Source organism: Coregonus clupeaformis, unplaced genomic scaffold, assembly GCF_020615455.1.
Source record: "Coregonus clupeaformis isolate EN_2021a unplaced genomic scaffold, ASM2061545v1 scaf1104, whole genome shotgun sequence".
Lineage (NCBI taxonomy): Eukaryota > Metazoa > Chordata > Actinopteri > Salmoniformes > Salmonidae > Coregonus > Coregonus clupeaformis.
The window spans coordinates 62,792-76,776 of NW_025534558.1; the positions used below are offsets into that span (position 1 = coordinate 62,792).

At 43.7% G+C, this 13,985-nt stretch overlaps 1 protein-coding gene across 1 annotated transcript; it reads right to left on the reverse strand.

Moving 5' to 3' along the window:
• Positions 1-6,148: 6,148 nt before the first annotated feature.
• Positions 6,149-12,564, reverse strand: LOC121560339 (zinc finger protein 180-like). The gene is made up of 4 exons (XM_041873351.2): positions 11,894-12,564; positions 8,132-8,268; positions 7,857-7,953; positions 6,149-7,447 (listed from the first exon to the last, which is right to left on the reverse strand). The coding sequence occupies exons 1-4, from the start codon at positions 12,174-12,176 to the stop codon at positions 6,216-6,218; spliced, it is 1,749 nt and encodes a 582-aa protein (XP_041729285.2). The 5' UTR covers positions 12,177-12,564; the 3' UTR covers positions 6,149-6,215.
• Positions 12,565-13,985: the final 1,421 nt, after the last annotated feature.

Genomic DNA, 13,985 nt, shown 5'->3' on the forward strand with positions numbered 1-13,985 from the left:
GGTTTAATGCTTATTTCCTGCAATTCTACAGATTTTGTCATGGGGTGCAAAGGAAATTTTGCTGTTTTAAAGCAAATTTTCTTGCAATTCTATACATTTAGCCATGTCTGTGTATTCATGTGATATTTGAGTGACAAAACATTTTCTACAATATCTATGGGCTAAATAACCTATACTGAACAAAAATGTAAATGCAACACTTAAAGTGTTGGTCCCATGTTTCATGAGCTGAAATAAAAGATACCAGAAATGTTCAATACGCACCAAAAGCTTATTTTTCTCAAATGTTGTACACAAATTTGTTTATTATTATTATTATATATATATATATATATATATATATACAGTGGGGAGAACAAGTATTTGATACACTGCCGATTTTGCAGGTTTTCCTACTTACAAAGCATGTAGAGGTCTGTAATTTTTATCATAGGTACACAAACTGTGAGAGACGGAATCTAAAACAAAAATCCAGAAAATCACATTGTATGATTTTTAAGTAATTAATTTGCATTTTATTGCATGACATAAGTATTTGATACATCAGAAAAGCAGAACTTACTATTTGGTACAGAAACCTTTGTTTGCAATTACAGAGATCATACGTTTCCTGTAGGTCTTGACCAGGTTTGCACACACTGCAGCAGGGATTTTGGCCCACTCCTCCATACAGACTTTCTCCAGATCCTTCAGGTTTCGGGGCTGTGGCTGGGCAATACGGACTTTCAGCTCCCTCCAAAGATCTTCTATTGGGTTCAGGTCTGGAGACTGGCTAGGCCACTCCAGGACCTTGAGATGCTTCTTATGGAGCCACTCCTTAGTTGCCCTGGCTGTGTGTTTCGGGTCGTTGTCATGCTGGAAGACCCAGCCACGACCCATCTTCAATGCTCTTACTGGGGGAAGGAGGTTGTTGGCCAAGATCTCGCGATACATGGCCCCATCCATCCTCCCCTCAATACGGTGCAGTCGTCCTGTCCCCTATGCAGAAAAGCATCCCCAAAGAATGATGTTTCCACCTCCATGCTTCACGGTTGGGATGGTGTTCTTGGGGTTGTACTCTTCCTTCTTCTTTCTCCAAACACGGCGAGTGGAGTTTAGACCAAAAAACTATATTTGTGTCTCATCAGACCACATGACCTTCTCCCATTCCTCCTCTGGATCATCCAGATGGTCATTGGCAAACTTCAGACGGGCCTGGACATGCGCTGGCTTGAGCAGGGGGACCTTGCGTGCGCTGCAGGATTTTAATCCATGACGGCGTAGTGTGTTACTAATGGTTTTCTTTGAGACTGTGGTCCCAGCTCTCTTCAGGTGATTGACCAGGTCCTGCCGTGTAGTTCTGGGCTGATCCCTCACCTTCCTCATGATCATTGATGCCCCACGAGGTGAGATCTTGCATGGAGCCCTAGACCGAGAGTGATTGACCGTCATCTTGAACTTCTTCCATTTTCTAATAATGGCGCCAACAGTTGTTGCCTTCTCACCAAGCTGCTTGCCTATTGTCCTGTAGCCCATCCCAGCCTTGTGCAGGTCTACAATTTTATCCCTGATGTCCTTACACAGCTCTCTGGTCTTGGCCATTGTGGAGAGGTTGGAGTCTGTTAGATTGAGTGTGTGGACAGGTCTTTTATACAGGTAATGAGTTCAAACAGGTGCAGTTAATACAGGTAATGAGTGGAGAAAAGGAGGGCTTCTTAAAGAAAAACTAACAGGTCTGTGAGAGCCGGAATTCTTACTGGTTGTTAGGTGATCAAATACTTATGGCATGCAATAAAATGCAAATTAATTACTTAAAAATCATACAATGTGATTTTCTGGATTTTTGTTTTAGATTCCGTCACTCACAGTTGAAGTGTACCTACGATAAAAATTACAGACCTCTACATGCTTTGTAAGTAGGAAAACCTGCAAAATCGGTAGTGTATCAAATACTTGTTCTCCCCACTGTATATATATATATATATATACACACACACACATCCCTGTTAGTGAGCATTTCTCCTTTGCCAAGTAAATCCATCCACCTGACAGGTGTGGCATATCAAGAAGCTGATTAAACAGCATGATCATTACACAGGTACACCTTCTGTTGGGGACAATAAAAGGCCACTCTAAAATGTGCCGTTTTGTCACACACAATGCCACAGATGTCTCAAGTTGAGGGAGTGTGCAATTGACATGCTGACTGCAGGAATGTCCACTAGAGCTGTTGCCAGAGAATTGAATGTTAATTTCTCTACCATAAGCCGAGGCGGTGATAAAGGTAACGTCCTCAACATAGGAATGACCAATATCAATATTCAGACTATGGTGTCACTGCAGAAGAATAAAAAGGAAGGTTCTAAGTAACATCATACCAACGTTTGCAGTATGTTGACCACAGCCCCATATTGCACCTAGCAAAGGACTTCCACCTCCGGCTTCTTCACCTGCGGGGTTGTCGGAGACCAGCCACCCGGACAGCTGTTGAAACTGAGGAGTATTTCTGTCTGTAATAAAGCCCTTTTGTGGGGAAAAACTAATTATGTTTGGCTGGGCCTGGCTCCCCAGTGGGTGGGCCTATGCCCTCCCAGGCCAACCCATGGCTGTGCCCCTGCCCAGTCATGTGAAATCTATAGATTAACAGATTTTCTTATATGAACTGTAACTCAGTAAAATTGTTGCGTTTATATTTTTGTTCAGTATGAAAATAAATAAACATTAGCTGACATGGGCTAGTTGAGCTGGACATTTCGGACAAGTTATAAATAGCTCTAAGGTAGGCAATGACTAACATGACAAGAGGAACTGATGATGCACAACCCAATTTAGAAATTGCAGCTTGTGCATTCTACTATTACAACTTTCAAGAGTACATTTACAGCTGGACTGAGTATACAGTGGGGAGAAGAAGTATTTGATACACTGCCGATTTTGCAGGTTTTCCTACTTACAAAGCATGTAGAGGTCTGTAATTTTTACCATATGTACACTTCAACTGTGAGAGACGGAATCTAAAACAAAAATCCAGAAAATCACATTGTATGATTTTTAAGTAATTAATTTGCATTTTATTGCATGACATAAGTATTTGATACATCAGAAAAGCAGAACTTAATATTTGGTACAGAAACCTTTGTTTGCAATTACAGAGATCATACGTTTCCTGTAGATCTTGACCAGGTTTGCACACACTGCAGCAGGGATTTTGGCCCACTCCTCCATACAGACCTTCTCCAGATCCTTCAGGTTTCGGGGCTGTCGCTGGGCAATACGGACTTTCAGCTCCCTCCAAGAATTTATATTGGGTTCAGGTCTGGAGACTGGCTAGGCCACTCCAGGACCTTGAGATGCTTCTTACGGAGCCACTCCTTAGTTGCCCTAGCTGTGTGTTTCGGGTCGTTGTCATGCTTGAAGACCCAGCCCCGACCCATCTTCAATGCTCTTACTGAGGGAAGGAGGTTGTTGGCCAAGATCTCGCGATACATGGCCCCATCCATCCTCCCCTCAATACGGTGCAGTCGTCCTGTCCCCTTTGCAGAAAAGCATCCCCAAAGAATGATGTTTCCACCTCCATGCTTCACGGTTGGGATGGTGTTCTTGGGGTTGTACTCATCCTTCTTCTTCCTCCAAACACGGCGAGTGGAGTTTAGACCAAAAAGCTATATTTTTGTCTCATCAGACCACATGACCTTCTCCCATTCCTCCTCTGGATCATCCAGATGGTCATTGGCAAACTTCAGACGGGCCTGGACATGCGCTGGCTTGAGCAGGGGGACCTTGCGTGCGCTGCAGGATTTTAATCCATGACGGCGTAGTGTGTTACTAATGGTTTTCTTTGAGACTGTGGTCCCAGCTCTCTTCAGGTCATTGACCAGGTCCTGCCGTGTAGTTCTGGGCTGATCCCTCACCTTCCTCATGATCATTGATGCCCCACGAGGTGAGATCTTGCATGGAGCCCCAGACCGAGGGTGATTGACCGTCATCTTGAACTTCTTCCATTTTCTAATAATTGCGCCAACAGTTGTTGCCTTCTCACCAAGCTGCTTGCCTATTGTCCTGTAGCCCATCCCAGCCTTGTGCAGGTCTACAATTTTATCCCTGATGTCCTTACACAGCTCTCTGGTCTTGGCCATTGTGTAGAGGTTGGAGTCTGTTTGATTGAGTGTGTGGACAGGTGTCTTTTATACAGGTAACGAGTTCAAACAGGTGCAGTTAATACAGGTAATGAGTGGAGAACAGGAGGGCTTCTTAAAGAAAAACTAACAGGTCTGTGAGAGCCGGAATTCTTACTGGTTGGTAGGTGATCAAATACTTATGTCATGCAATAAAATGCAAATAAATTACTTAAAAATCATACAATGTGATTTTCTGGATTTTTTTTTTAGATTCCGTCTCTCACAGTTTAAGTGTACCTATGATAAAAATTACAGACCTCTACATGCTTTGTAAGTAGGAAAACCTGCAAAATCGGTAGTGTATCAAATACTTGTTCTCCCCACTGTATATACAGTGAGCTCCATAATTCATTGGACAGTGACCATTGTTTTGTTATTTTGGTTCTGTACTCTAGCACTTTGAGTTTGAAAGGATACAATGACAATGAGCGTGAAGTGCAGACTGTCAGCTTTAATTTGAGGGTATTTTCATACATATCGGATGAATCGTTTAGAAATGACAGCACCTTTTGTACATGGTCCCCCCATTTTAAGGTACTACAAGTATTTGTTAAATTGGCTTCACAGATGTGTGTCGTTAGGCAGGTGTATTCATTTGTGTCGTTAGTGAATGCAGGAGAGCTGTTGATGAATAGTAATGATTCTAGACGTTGCTATTGCCTTTGGAGGTTGTTATTGGGGTGTGACAACATGAGGAAGACAGCAGTGTCGATGCAAATGAAGTTGGCCGTCATAAGGCTCAGAAATGAAAATCAATCATTCAGGAACATTGCAAAAACCCTGGCCATGCCCAAGTCAACAGTTTTGTTCATCATTAACAAGAAAAAAACAACCGGTGAACTCAATTATGTCAAAAGACCCGGTAGACAGAGGAAGACCACTGTAGTGGATGACCGGAGAATACTCTCTATGGTGAAGAAAAAACCCCTGATAACAGCCCAACAGATCAAAAACACTCTCCTGGATGCAGGTGTAGATGTGTCAAAGTCTACCATACGCAGAAGACTACACCAGCAGGACTACAGAGGGTACACTACAAGATGCAAACCACTGATAAGCCTGAAGAACAGAAAGGCAAGATTACAGTTTGCTAAAAAGCACCTAAAAGAACCCCAAGAGTTCTGGAAAAAAATATTGTGGACAGATGAGACAAAGATTAACATGTACCAGAGTGATGGAAAGACAAAAGTGTGGAGAAAAAAAGAAATGCCCATGATCCAAAGCATACCACCTCATCCATGAAACATGGTGGAGGGGGTGTTATGGCTTGGGCCTGTATGGCTGCCAGTGGAACAGGCTCACTTGTCTTCATCGATGATGTGACTGCAGACAGAAGTAGAACAATGAATTCTGAAGTCTACAGAAATATTTTATCTGCTCAGATAAAACCAAATGCCTCCAAACTCATTGGACGGCACTTAATCACGCAACAAGACAATGACCCTAAACATACTGCTAGAGCAACAAAGGGGGTTTTTGATGGCCAAAAAGTGGAAAAACCTTGACTGGCCGAGTCAATCACCAGATCTGAATCCAATTGAACATGCATTTTACATGCTGAAGAGGAGACTTAAGGCAATAAGTCCCCGAAACAAGCAGGAACTGAAGATGGCTGCAGTACAGGCCTGGCAGAGCATCACCAGGGAAGATACCCAGCGTCTGGTGATGGCGATGCATCGCAGACTTCAAGCAGTCATTGCATGCAAAGGATATGCGACCAAATATTAACAATGATTACTTTATTCTACATTATGTTAAACTGTCCAATGATTTTTGATGCCCGAAAATGGGGGGGACCATGTACAAAAGCTTCTATAATTCGTAAACGGTTCATCCGATATGTATGAAAATACCCTCAAATTAAAGCTGACAGTCTGCACTTCACCCTCATTGTCATTGTATCCTTTCAAACTCAAAGTGCTAGAGTACAGAACCAAAATAACAAAAGAATGGTCACTGTCCAGTGAATTATGGAGCTCACTGTATACTTATTTTTTTTTTGGGGGGGGGGGGGACCCCACGCCCCACAGTTTGGAAACCACTGTTCTAGACCACCGCTCAGGCCTGGAAATCCGGCCTGTGTTTGTGCTGGTGTGACTTCAGATGGACCAGTCTTTTGAAGTTGAGTCCACACACAGCACAGCAGTACGGTCTCTCCCCAGTGTGGATGCGCAGGTGTACCTTCAAAATGTCCACCCGCGTGAAGCTCTTGTCACACATAGTGCAGCGGTGGGGTTTCTCCTGCGTGTGAATGCGCTGATGCAGCTTGAGGTTCCAGAGCCGACTGAACTTGTTCCCACAGATGGAGCAGCAGTAGGGCTTGTCTGTCGTCTGGCTGCACTTGTGCCTCTTCAGGTCGGAGAAGGAGGTGAAGCCCTTGCAGCAGTGGCTGCAGAGGTGGAGTCCCTCGGCCTGGTGGACTCGCTGGTGGACCTTGAGGTTGCAGGCCTGGGTGAAGGTTTTACCACACTGGGTGCAGGAGTACGGAGGCCCAGACCCAGACCCTGTACTCGACCCTCTCTCTGTTTTGTGTGTTTGCTTGTGGGCCTTGAGGGAGCCAGAGTCTGGGAAGGTCATGGTGCACTGATTGCAGGCGTGACATCTCCCCCCTCCTCCCACTCTTCCTGTTACCTTGTCTTGTGAACGATCTCTGAGGTTTAGAGAGTGTCCAAAGTCATCAGCGGCACCATACAGGCTCTCTGTGTTGTTGTGGGCTGAGCTTCCAGAGTGGATGGAGGTTAGACCCCTGTGGCCGGCTCTGTTACCCAAGTCCGGCACACCATGTTCGGGGTGCAAGACACTGGAGTCCTGCAGGTACCCCTCCTCGTTGATCAACAGGCAGTTCAGGTCTCGCACCTCCTGGTGGGGGGACCTCGTTAGCGACCCCATCCGCTCCCTCATGCTCTGATGGGGGCCAGTCATGTGGGAGCGATGGTGATGGTCTCCCCCCTCAGACCCCCCCAGGTTCACCTGGTAGTGACCCACAGCTCCGTAGCTCAGCGCCCCCAGACGAGACGAGGAACCAGGAAGACTATCCAGCCCTTCCAAGTCTAGACGATGGCCTCCACCACCACCATCACTGCCGTAACCAGACTTCTCAAAGCCGCCCCCCAGTTCCTCCATGCTGTAACGAGGGCGGTAGAGAGGGTCAGTGGGGTCCCCTGGGTCTCCCTCTGGGCCCGGTGGTTCAGGCCCCTGGTCTAGACCGGATCCCCAGTCATCCTGGCACTGCTGCAGCTCCTGCTCACTGAAACTCTTACTGGGCCCAGAGACGTCCGAACCGTTGGCCTCTGAAGAACATGAGGCATTAATGTTTAAGGCAGGGGTGTCAAACTCATTCCATAGAGGGCCTAGTGTCTGCTGGTTTTTGTTTTTTCCTTTCAATTAAGACCTAGACAACTAGGTGAGGGGAGATCCTTACTAATTATTGACATTAATTCATCAATCAAGTACAAGGAAGGAGCGAAACCCACAGACACTCGACACTCTGAGGAACAAGTCTGACACATGATTTAAGGCATTGAAAATAGTAGAAACTGTAACTGTAAAGCTAAATGTGTACTTACAGTTTCCAGATGACTTGCCATGTGTAATAATGAATACATTTGAAATCACACAGCATACTATAAGTTACTCTTCTTATCATCATAAAGGTAGGCTATTGTCGGTGTTATGTTTGTTGTAAACTCCTCAACTCACCATCCAGGCAGAACTCCCATCTCTCCTGTAGCTCAGTGTTGTGGAGAGCCTCCTCTTTCAGCAGGCTATCCAGCTTCTGACCTCCGACCTCTGTGGACTGCCAGAGCAAATTAATGAGTCGATTCTGACTAAATGATGGATAAACTGACAGTGAATGAATAGAGCGGACATGACTGTCCCCTATTCTTCCTGACAGACAATCAGTTCTAATCTGTTCTGTACAATATAGTTATATCTGAAGGTTCTGTAATACTGGTGTTTAGTCAGGCTCCTACCTCAGAGGTTCTCCTAGTGCTGGTGGCCTCTGCCTCCTCCAGATCATGTGAGGTTGTTTCCCCGGCCACGCCCCCACAGCTGCTCCACTCCTCCCCTGGTACCTTCTCCTGCTTCAGGCCACACCCCCTCTCTGCACCTGGCCACAGGTAAACAAAGAGAACATTATATTTGGAGTAAAAGGAAAGGCTAAAGTAACATTGTGGATGATGGAGTCTCGACTCAGATGAAGGAAAGAAAACATCTTAATAAGATGCCACCATGACTTCAACTCTTTTCTTAAACCACTACTGTCTGATCAGTGATCACCAGTATGAAAGGTACACATTACAGCAGCCGCACTTCAGAGTGATTCCTCCATGTATACAGTACCAGTCAAAAGTTTGGACACGCCTACTCATTCAAGGTTTTTTCTTCATTTTTACTATTTTCTACATTGTAGGATAATAGTGAAAACATCAAAACTATAAAATAACATGTAGTAACCAAAGAAAGTGTTAAACAAATCAAAATATATTTTATATTTTTCAAAGTAGCCACCCTTTGCCTTGATGACAGCTTTGCACACTCTTGGGATTCTCTCAACCAGCTTCATTAGGAATGCTTTTCCAACAGTCTTGAAGGAGTTCCCACATATGATGAGCACTTGTTGGCCAACTTATCCCAAACCATCTCAACTGGGTTGAGGTCGGGTGATTGTGGAGGCCAGGTCATCTGATGCAGCACTCCATCACTCTCCTTCTTGGTCAAATAGCCCTTACACAGCCTGGAGGTGTGTTCTGGGTCATTGTCCTGTTGAAAAACAAATGATAGTTCCACTAAGCGCAAACCAGATGGGATGGCATATCGCTGCAGAATGCTGTGGTAGCCATGCTGGTTAAGTGTGCCTTGAATTCTAGATAAATCACTGACAGTGTCACCAGCAAAGCACCCCCACACCATCACACCTCCTCCTCCATGCTTCACGGTGGGAGATCATCCGTTCACCTACTCTGCATCTCATAAAGACACGGCGGTTGGACCCAAAAATCTGAAATTTGGACTCATCAGACTAAAGGACAGATTTCTACCGGTCTAATGTCCATTGCTCGTGTTTCTTGGCCCAAGCAAGTCTCTTCTTATTATTGGTGTCCTTTAGTAGTGGTTTCTTTTCAGCAATTCGACCATGAAGGCCTGATTCACACAGTCTCTTCTGAACAGTTGATGTTGAGATGTCTGTTACTTGAACTCTGTGAAGCATTTATTTGGGCTGCAATCTGAGGTGCAGTTAACTCTAATGAACTTATCTTCTGCAGCAGAGGAAACTCTGGGTCTTACTTTCCTGTGGCGGTCCTCATGAGAGCCAGTTTCATCATAGCTCTTGATGGTTTTTGCGACTGCACTTGAAGAAACTTTCAAAGTTCTTGAAATGTTCCGTATTGACTGACCTTCAAGTCTTAAAGTAATGATGGACCGTCGTTTCTCTTTGCTTATTTGAGCTGTTCTCTCCATAATATTCTCTCCATAATATGGACTTGGTCATTTACCAAATAGGGCTATCTTCTGTATACACCCCTACCTTGTCACAACACAACTGATTGGCTCAAACGCATTAAGGAAAGAAATTCCACAAATTAACAAGGCACACCTGTTAATTGAAATGCATTCCAGGTGACTACCTCATGAAACTGGTTGAGAGAATGCCAAGTGTGCAAAGCTGTCATCAAGGCAAAGGGTGGCTACTTTGAAGAATCTCAAATATAAAATATATTTTCATTTGTTTAACACTTGTTTGGTTACTACATGATTCCATAAGTGTTATTTCATAGTTTTGATGTCTTCACTATTATTCTACAATGTAGAAAATAGTACAAATGAAGAAAAACCCTGGAATGAGTAGGTGTGTCCAAACTTTTGACTGGTAGTGTACAGTTGAAGTCAGACATTTACATACACTTAGGTTGGAGTCATTAAAACAAGTTTTTCAACCACTCCACAAATGTCTTGTTAATAAACTATAGTTTTGGCAAGTCGGTTAGGACATTTACTTTTTGCATGACACAAGTAATTTTTCCAACAACTATTTACAGACAGATTATTTCACTTATAATTCACTGTATCACAATTCCAGTGGGTCAGAAGTTTACATACACTAAGTTGACTGTGTCTTTAAACAGCTTGGAAAATTCCAGAAAATGATGTAATGGCTTTAGAAGCTTCTGATAGGCTAATTGACATAATTTAAGTCAATTGGAGGTGTACCTGTGGATGTATTTCAAGGCCTACCTTCAAACTCAGTGCCTCTTTGCTTGACATCATGGGAAAATCAAAAGAAATCAGCCCAAAAAAATTGTTGACCTACACAAGTCTGGTTCATCCTTGGGAGCAATTTCCAAATGCCTGAAGGTACCACATTCATCTGTATAAACAATAGTACGCAAGTATAAACACCATGGGACCACGCAGCCGTCATACCACTCAGGAAGGAGACGCGTTCTGTCTCCTAGAGATGAACGTACTTTGGTGCAAAGTGCAAATCAATCCCAGAACAACAGCAAAGGACCTTGTGAAGATGCTGGAGGAAACAGGTACAAATGTATCTATATCCACAGTAAAACGAGTCCTATATCGACATAACCTAAAAGGCCGCTCAGCAAGGAAGAAGCCACTGCTCCAAAACCGCCATAAAAAAGCCATACTACGGTTTGCAACTGCACATAGGGACAAAGATCGTACTTTTTGGAGAAATGTCCTCTGGTCTGATGAAACAAAAATAAAACTGTTTGGCCATAATGACCATCGTTATGTTTGGAGGAAAAAGGGGGACGCTTGCAAGCTGAAGAACACCATCCCAACCATGAAGCACGGGGGTGGCAGCATCATGGTGGTCCTCTGCTCAGCTGGTAGAGCACGGCGCTTGTAACACCAAAGTAGTGGGTTCGATCCCCGGGACCACCCATACACAAAAAATTATGTATGCACGCATTACTGTAAGTCGCTTTGGATAAAAGCGTCTGCTAAATGGCATATTATATTATTATTATTATTATTATTATTATTATTATTATTATTATTATTATCATGCTGTGGGGGTGCTTTACTGCAGGAGGGACTGGTGCACTTCACAAAATAGATGGCGTCATGAGGAAGGAAAATTATTGAAGCAACATCTCAAGACATCAGTCAGGAAGTTAAAGCTTGGTCGCAAATGGGTCTTCCAAATGGACAATGACCCCAAGCATACTTCCAAAGTTGTGGCAAAATGGTTTAAGGACAACAAAGTCAAGGTATTGGAGTGGCCATCACAAAGCCCTGACCTCAAACCTATAGAACATTTGTTGGCATAACTGAAAAAGCGTGTGCGATCAAAGAGGTCTACAAACCTGACTCAGCTACACCAGCTCTGTCAAGAGGAATGGGCCAAAATTCACCCAACTTATTGTGGGAAGCTTGTGGAAGGCTACCCGAAACGTTTGACCCAAGTTAAACAATTTAAAGGCAATGCTACCAAATACTAATTGACTGTATGTAAACTTCTGACCCACTGGGAATGTGATGAAAGAAATAAAAGCTGAAATAAATAATTCTCTCTACTATTATTCTGACATTTCACATTCTTAAAATAAAGTGGTGATCCTAACTGACCTAAGACAGGGAATTTTTACTAGGATTAAATGTCAGGAATTGTAAAAAACGGAGTTGAAATGTATTTGGCTAAGGTGTATGTAAACTTCCGACTTCAACTGTATATATATATATTTGTCTTTAGATGTCTCTCTCCTCACCAGTCTGTGAAGTTCCAGAGCTTCTCTCTTCACCTTCCTCGCCAGCGCTCCCAAAGTCCGCACACTTCCCCCTCTGGCCTCCCTCTCTGTCCCTCTCCCGGAGTCTGTTCTCTGACCACTGCAGCCGCTTCTTCAGCGACTCGATCTGCTCCCGGCTCCGGGACACCTCCTCCAGGAAACTGTCCTCCACCAGCCTGGTGATCTCGTACATGGCTGACTTAAGGACCGTCTCCATGACTCCGGAGAGCTGAGACTGGAAAGTTATGATGGTTGCGGACATCATGGCAAACTGTCTACGAGTAGCTAGTTAAGAGATCGTAACGTTTAGCTACTTTTGTTCAGGTGGGTCAGTGTTACGATCCAGTCTATCAAAAGGATAGAAAGCTAGCTAGCTAACGTTAGCAGCAAAGATACTGGTAACTAAACCACTTTTGTCTGTGTTAGCAGGCTAGATACTGACAGTACTTCTGTTGGAAGTTGTGGTCTCTACCTAATGCATTTTTTTATCATTTCGCGATATAAGATATAGCATTTACTGTATATGAGAGTATTCGAATAAATATAAATACCAGAGGTATTGAGAGAAAGCAAGGCTATGGTAGTTGGCTCGGTGAGAGAAAGCAAGGCTATGGTAGTTGGCTCCGTACTTACTTTGCAAGCAAGTCAACACAAAAACTGTCCACAAAAACAATGGAACTTCCGGAAACAAACCAACGGGTCGAGTAGTGGGACAATCTACATCGAACGTTCCCTTACTGGAGCAAAAAGACGACATTTATTGCTTACAAATTTACAGGAAATGTACACGGAAGCAATTTATCCCGCACACCACTCAGTACATCACACAAAGCACTGTACTCCTAATCCATAAAGGAAGAAGAAGTCATGTCACCAACATAGGCCAATTCTGATCAATCCTGTACATTATTTTGGAAATAATAATCGATTGTAGATTCATATGAAAGTGTGGGTTGAAGATGGCTGTTGCCAACATATCAAAATATATTTTTCACACCCGGGGCTTTTTTAGGGATTGAAGACATTTGGGGCATAGCCCAAAGCCAGTAAGGGGGTCCGGGTGCATCCTCCACCTGCAAAAAAAAAAGTAATATCACCTTCCCACCTGCCACAGCAGACACTGCCAGTATTCGAATACAGTTAGTACTGTGGGTCTCTCTAATCTGGAACACTCTCTACTCTGTAACAAAAGTTTGGGGTCACTAAGAAATGTCCTTGTTTTCGAAAGAAAAGCAATTATTTTGTCCATTAAAATAACATAAAATTGATCAGAAATACAGTGTAGACATTGTTAATGTTGTAAATGGCTATTGTAGCTGGAAACGGCTGATTTTTAATGGAATATCTACATAGGCGTACAGAGGCCCGTTATCAGCAACCATCAGTCCTGTGTTCCAATGGCACGTTGTGTTTGCTATTCCAAGCTAATCATTTTAAAAGGCTAATTGATCATTAGAAAACCCTTTACAATTATGTTAGCACAGCTGAAAACTGTTGTGCTGATTAAAGGACAAATACAATAGAGTGTCTAGTGTGAGTAACAGACGCATCACAGGTGCTCAACTAAATAGTACCCACAAAACACCAGTCACAACGTCAACAGTGAAGAGGCCACTCCGGGATGCTGACCTTCTATGCAGAGTTGCAAAGAAAAAGCCATATCTCAGACTGGCCAATAAAAATAAAAGATTAAGATGGGCAAAAGAACACAGACACTGGACAGAGGAAGATTGGAAAAAAGTGTTATGGACAGATGAATCGAAGTTTGAGGTTTTCGGATCACAAAGAGGAACATTTGTGAGACGCAGACCAAATGAAAAGATGCTGGCGGAGTGCTTGATGCCATCTGTCAAGCATGGTGGATGCAATGTGATGGTCTGGGGGTGCTTTGGTGGTGGTAAAGTGGGAGATTTGTACAGGGTAAAAGGGATCTTGAAGAAGGAAGGCTATCCCTCCATTTTGCAACGCCATGCCATACCCTGTGGACGGCGCTTGATTGGAGCCAAATTCCTCCTACAACAGGACAATGACCCAAAGCACAGCTCCAAACTATGCAAGAACTATTTAGGGTAGA

Excerpts from the sequence above, each read along its gene's own strand:
- LOC121560339 (XM_041873351.2), bottom strand. The coding sequence starts at position 12,176 with ATGATGTCCGCAACCATCATAACTTTCCAGTCTCAGCTCTCCGGAGTC. Across the intron at positions 7,954-8,131 it reads GCACTAGGAGAACCTCTGAG|TCCACAGAGGTCGGAGGTCA; the intron begins GTAGGAGCCTGA and ends TTGCTCTGGCAG. Across the intron at positions 7,448-7,856 it reads ATGGGAGTTCTGCCTGGATG|AGGCCAACGGTTCGGACGTC; the intron begins GTGAGTTGAGGA and ends CATGTTCTTCAG.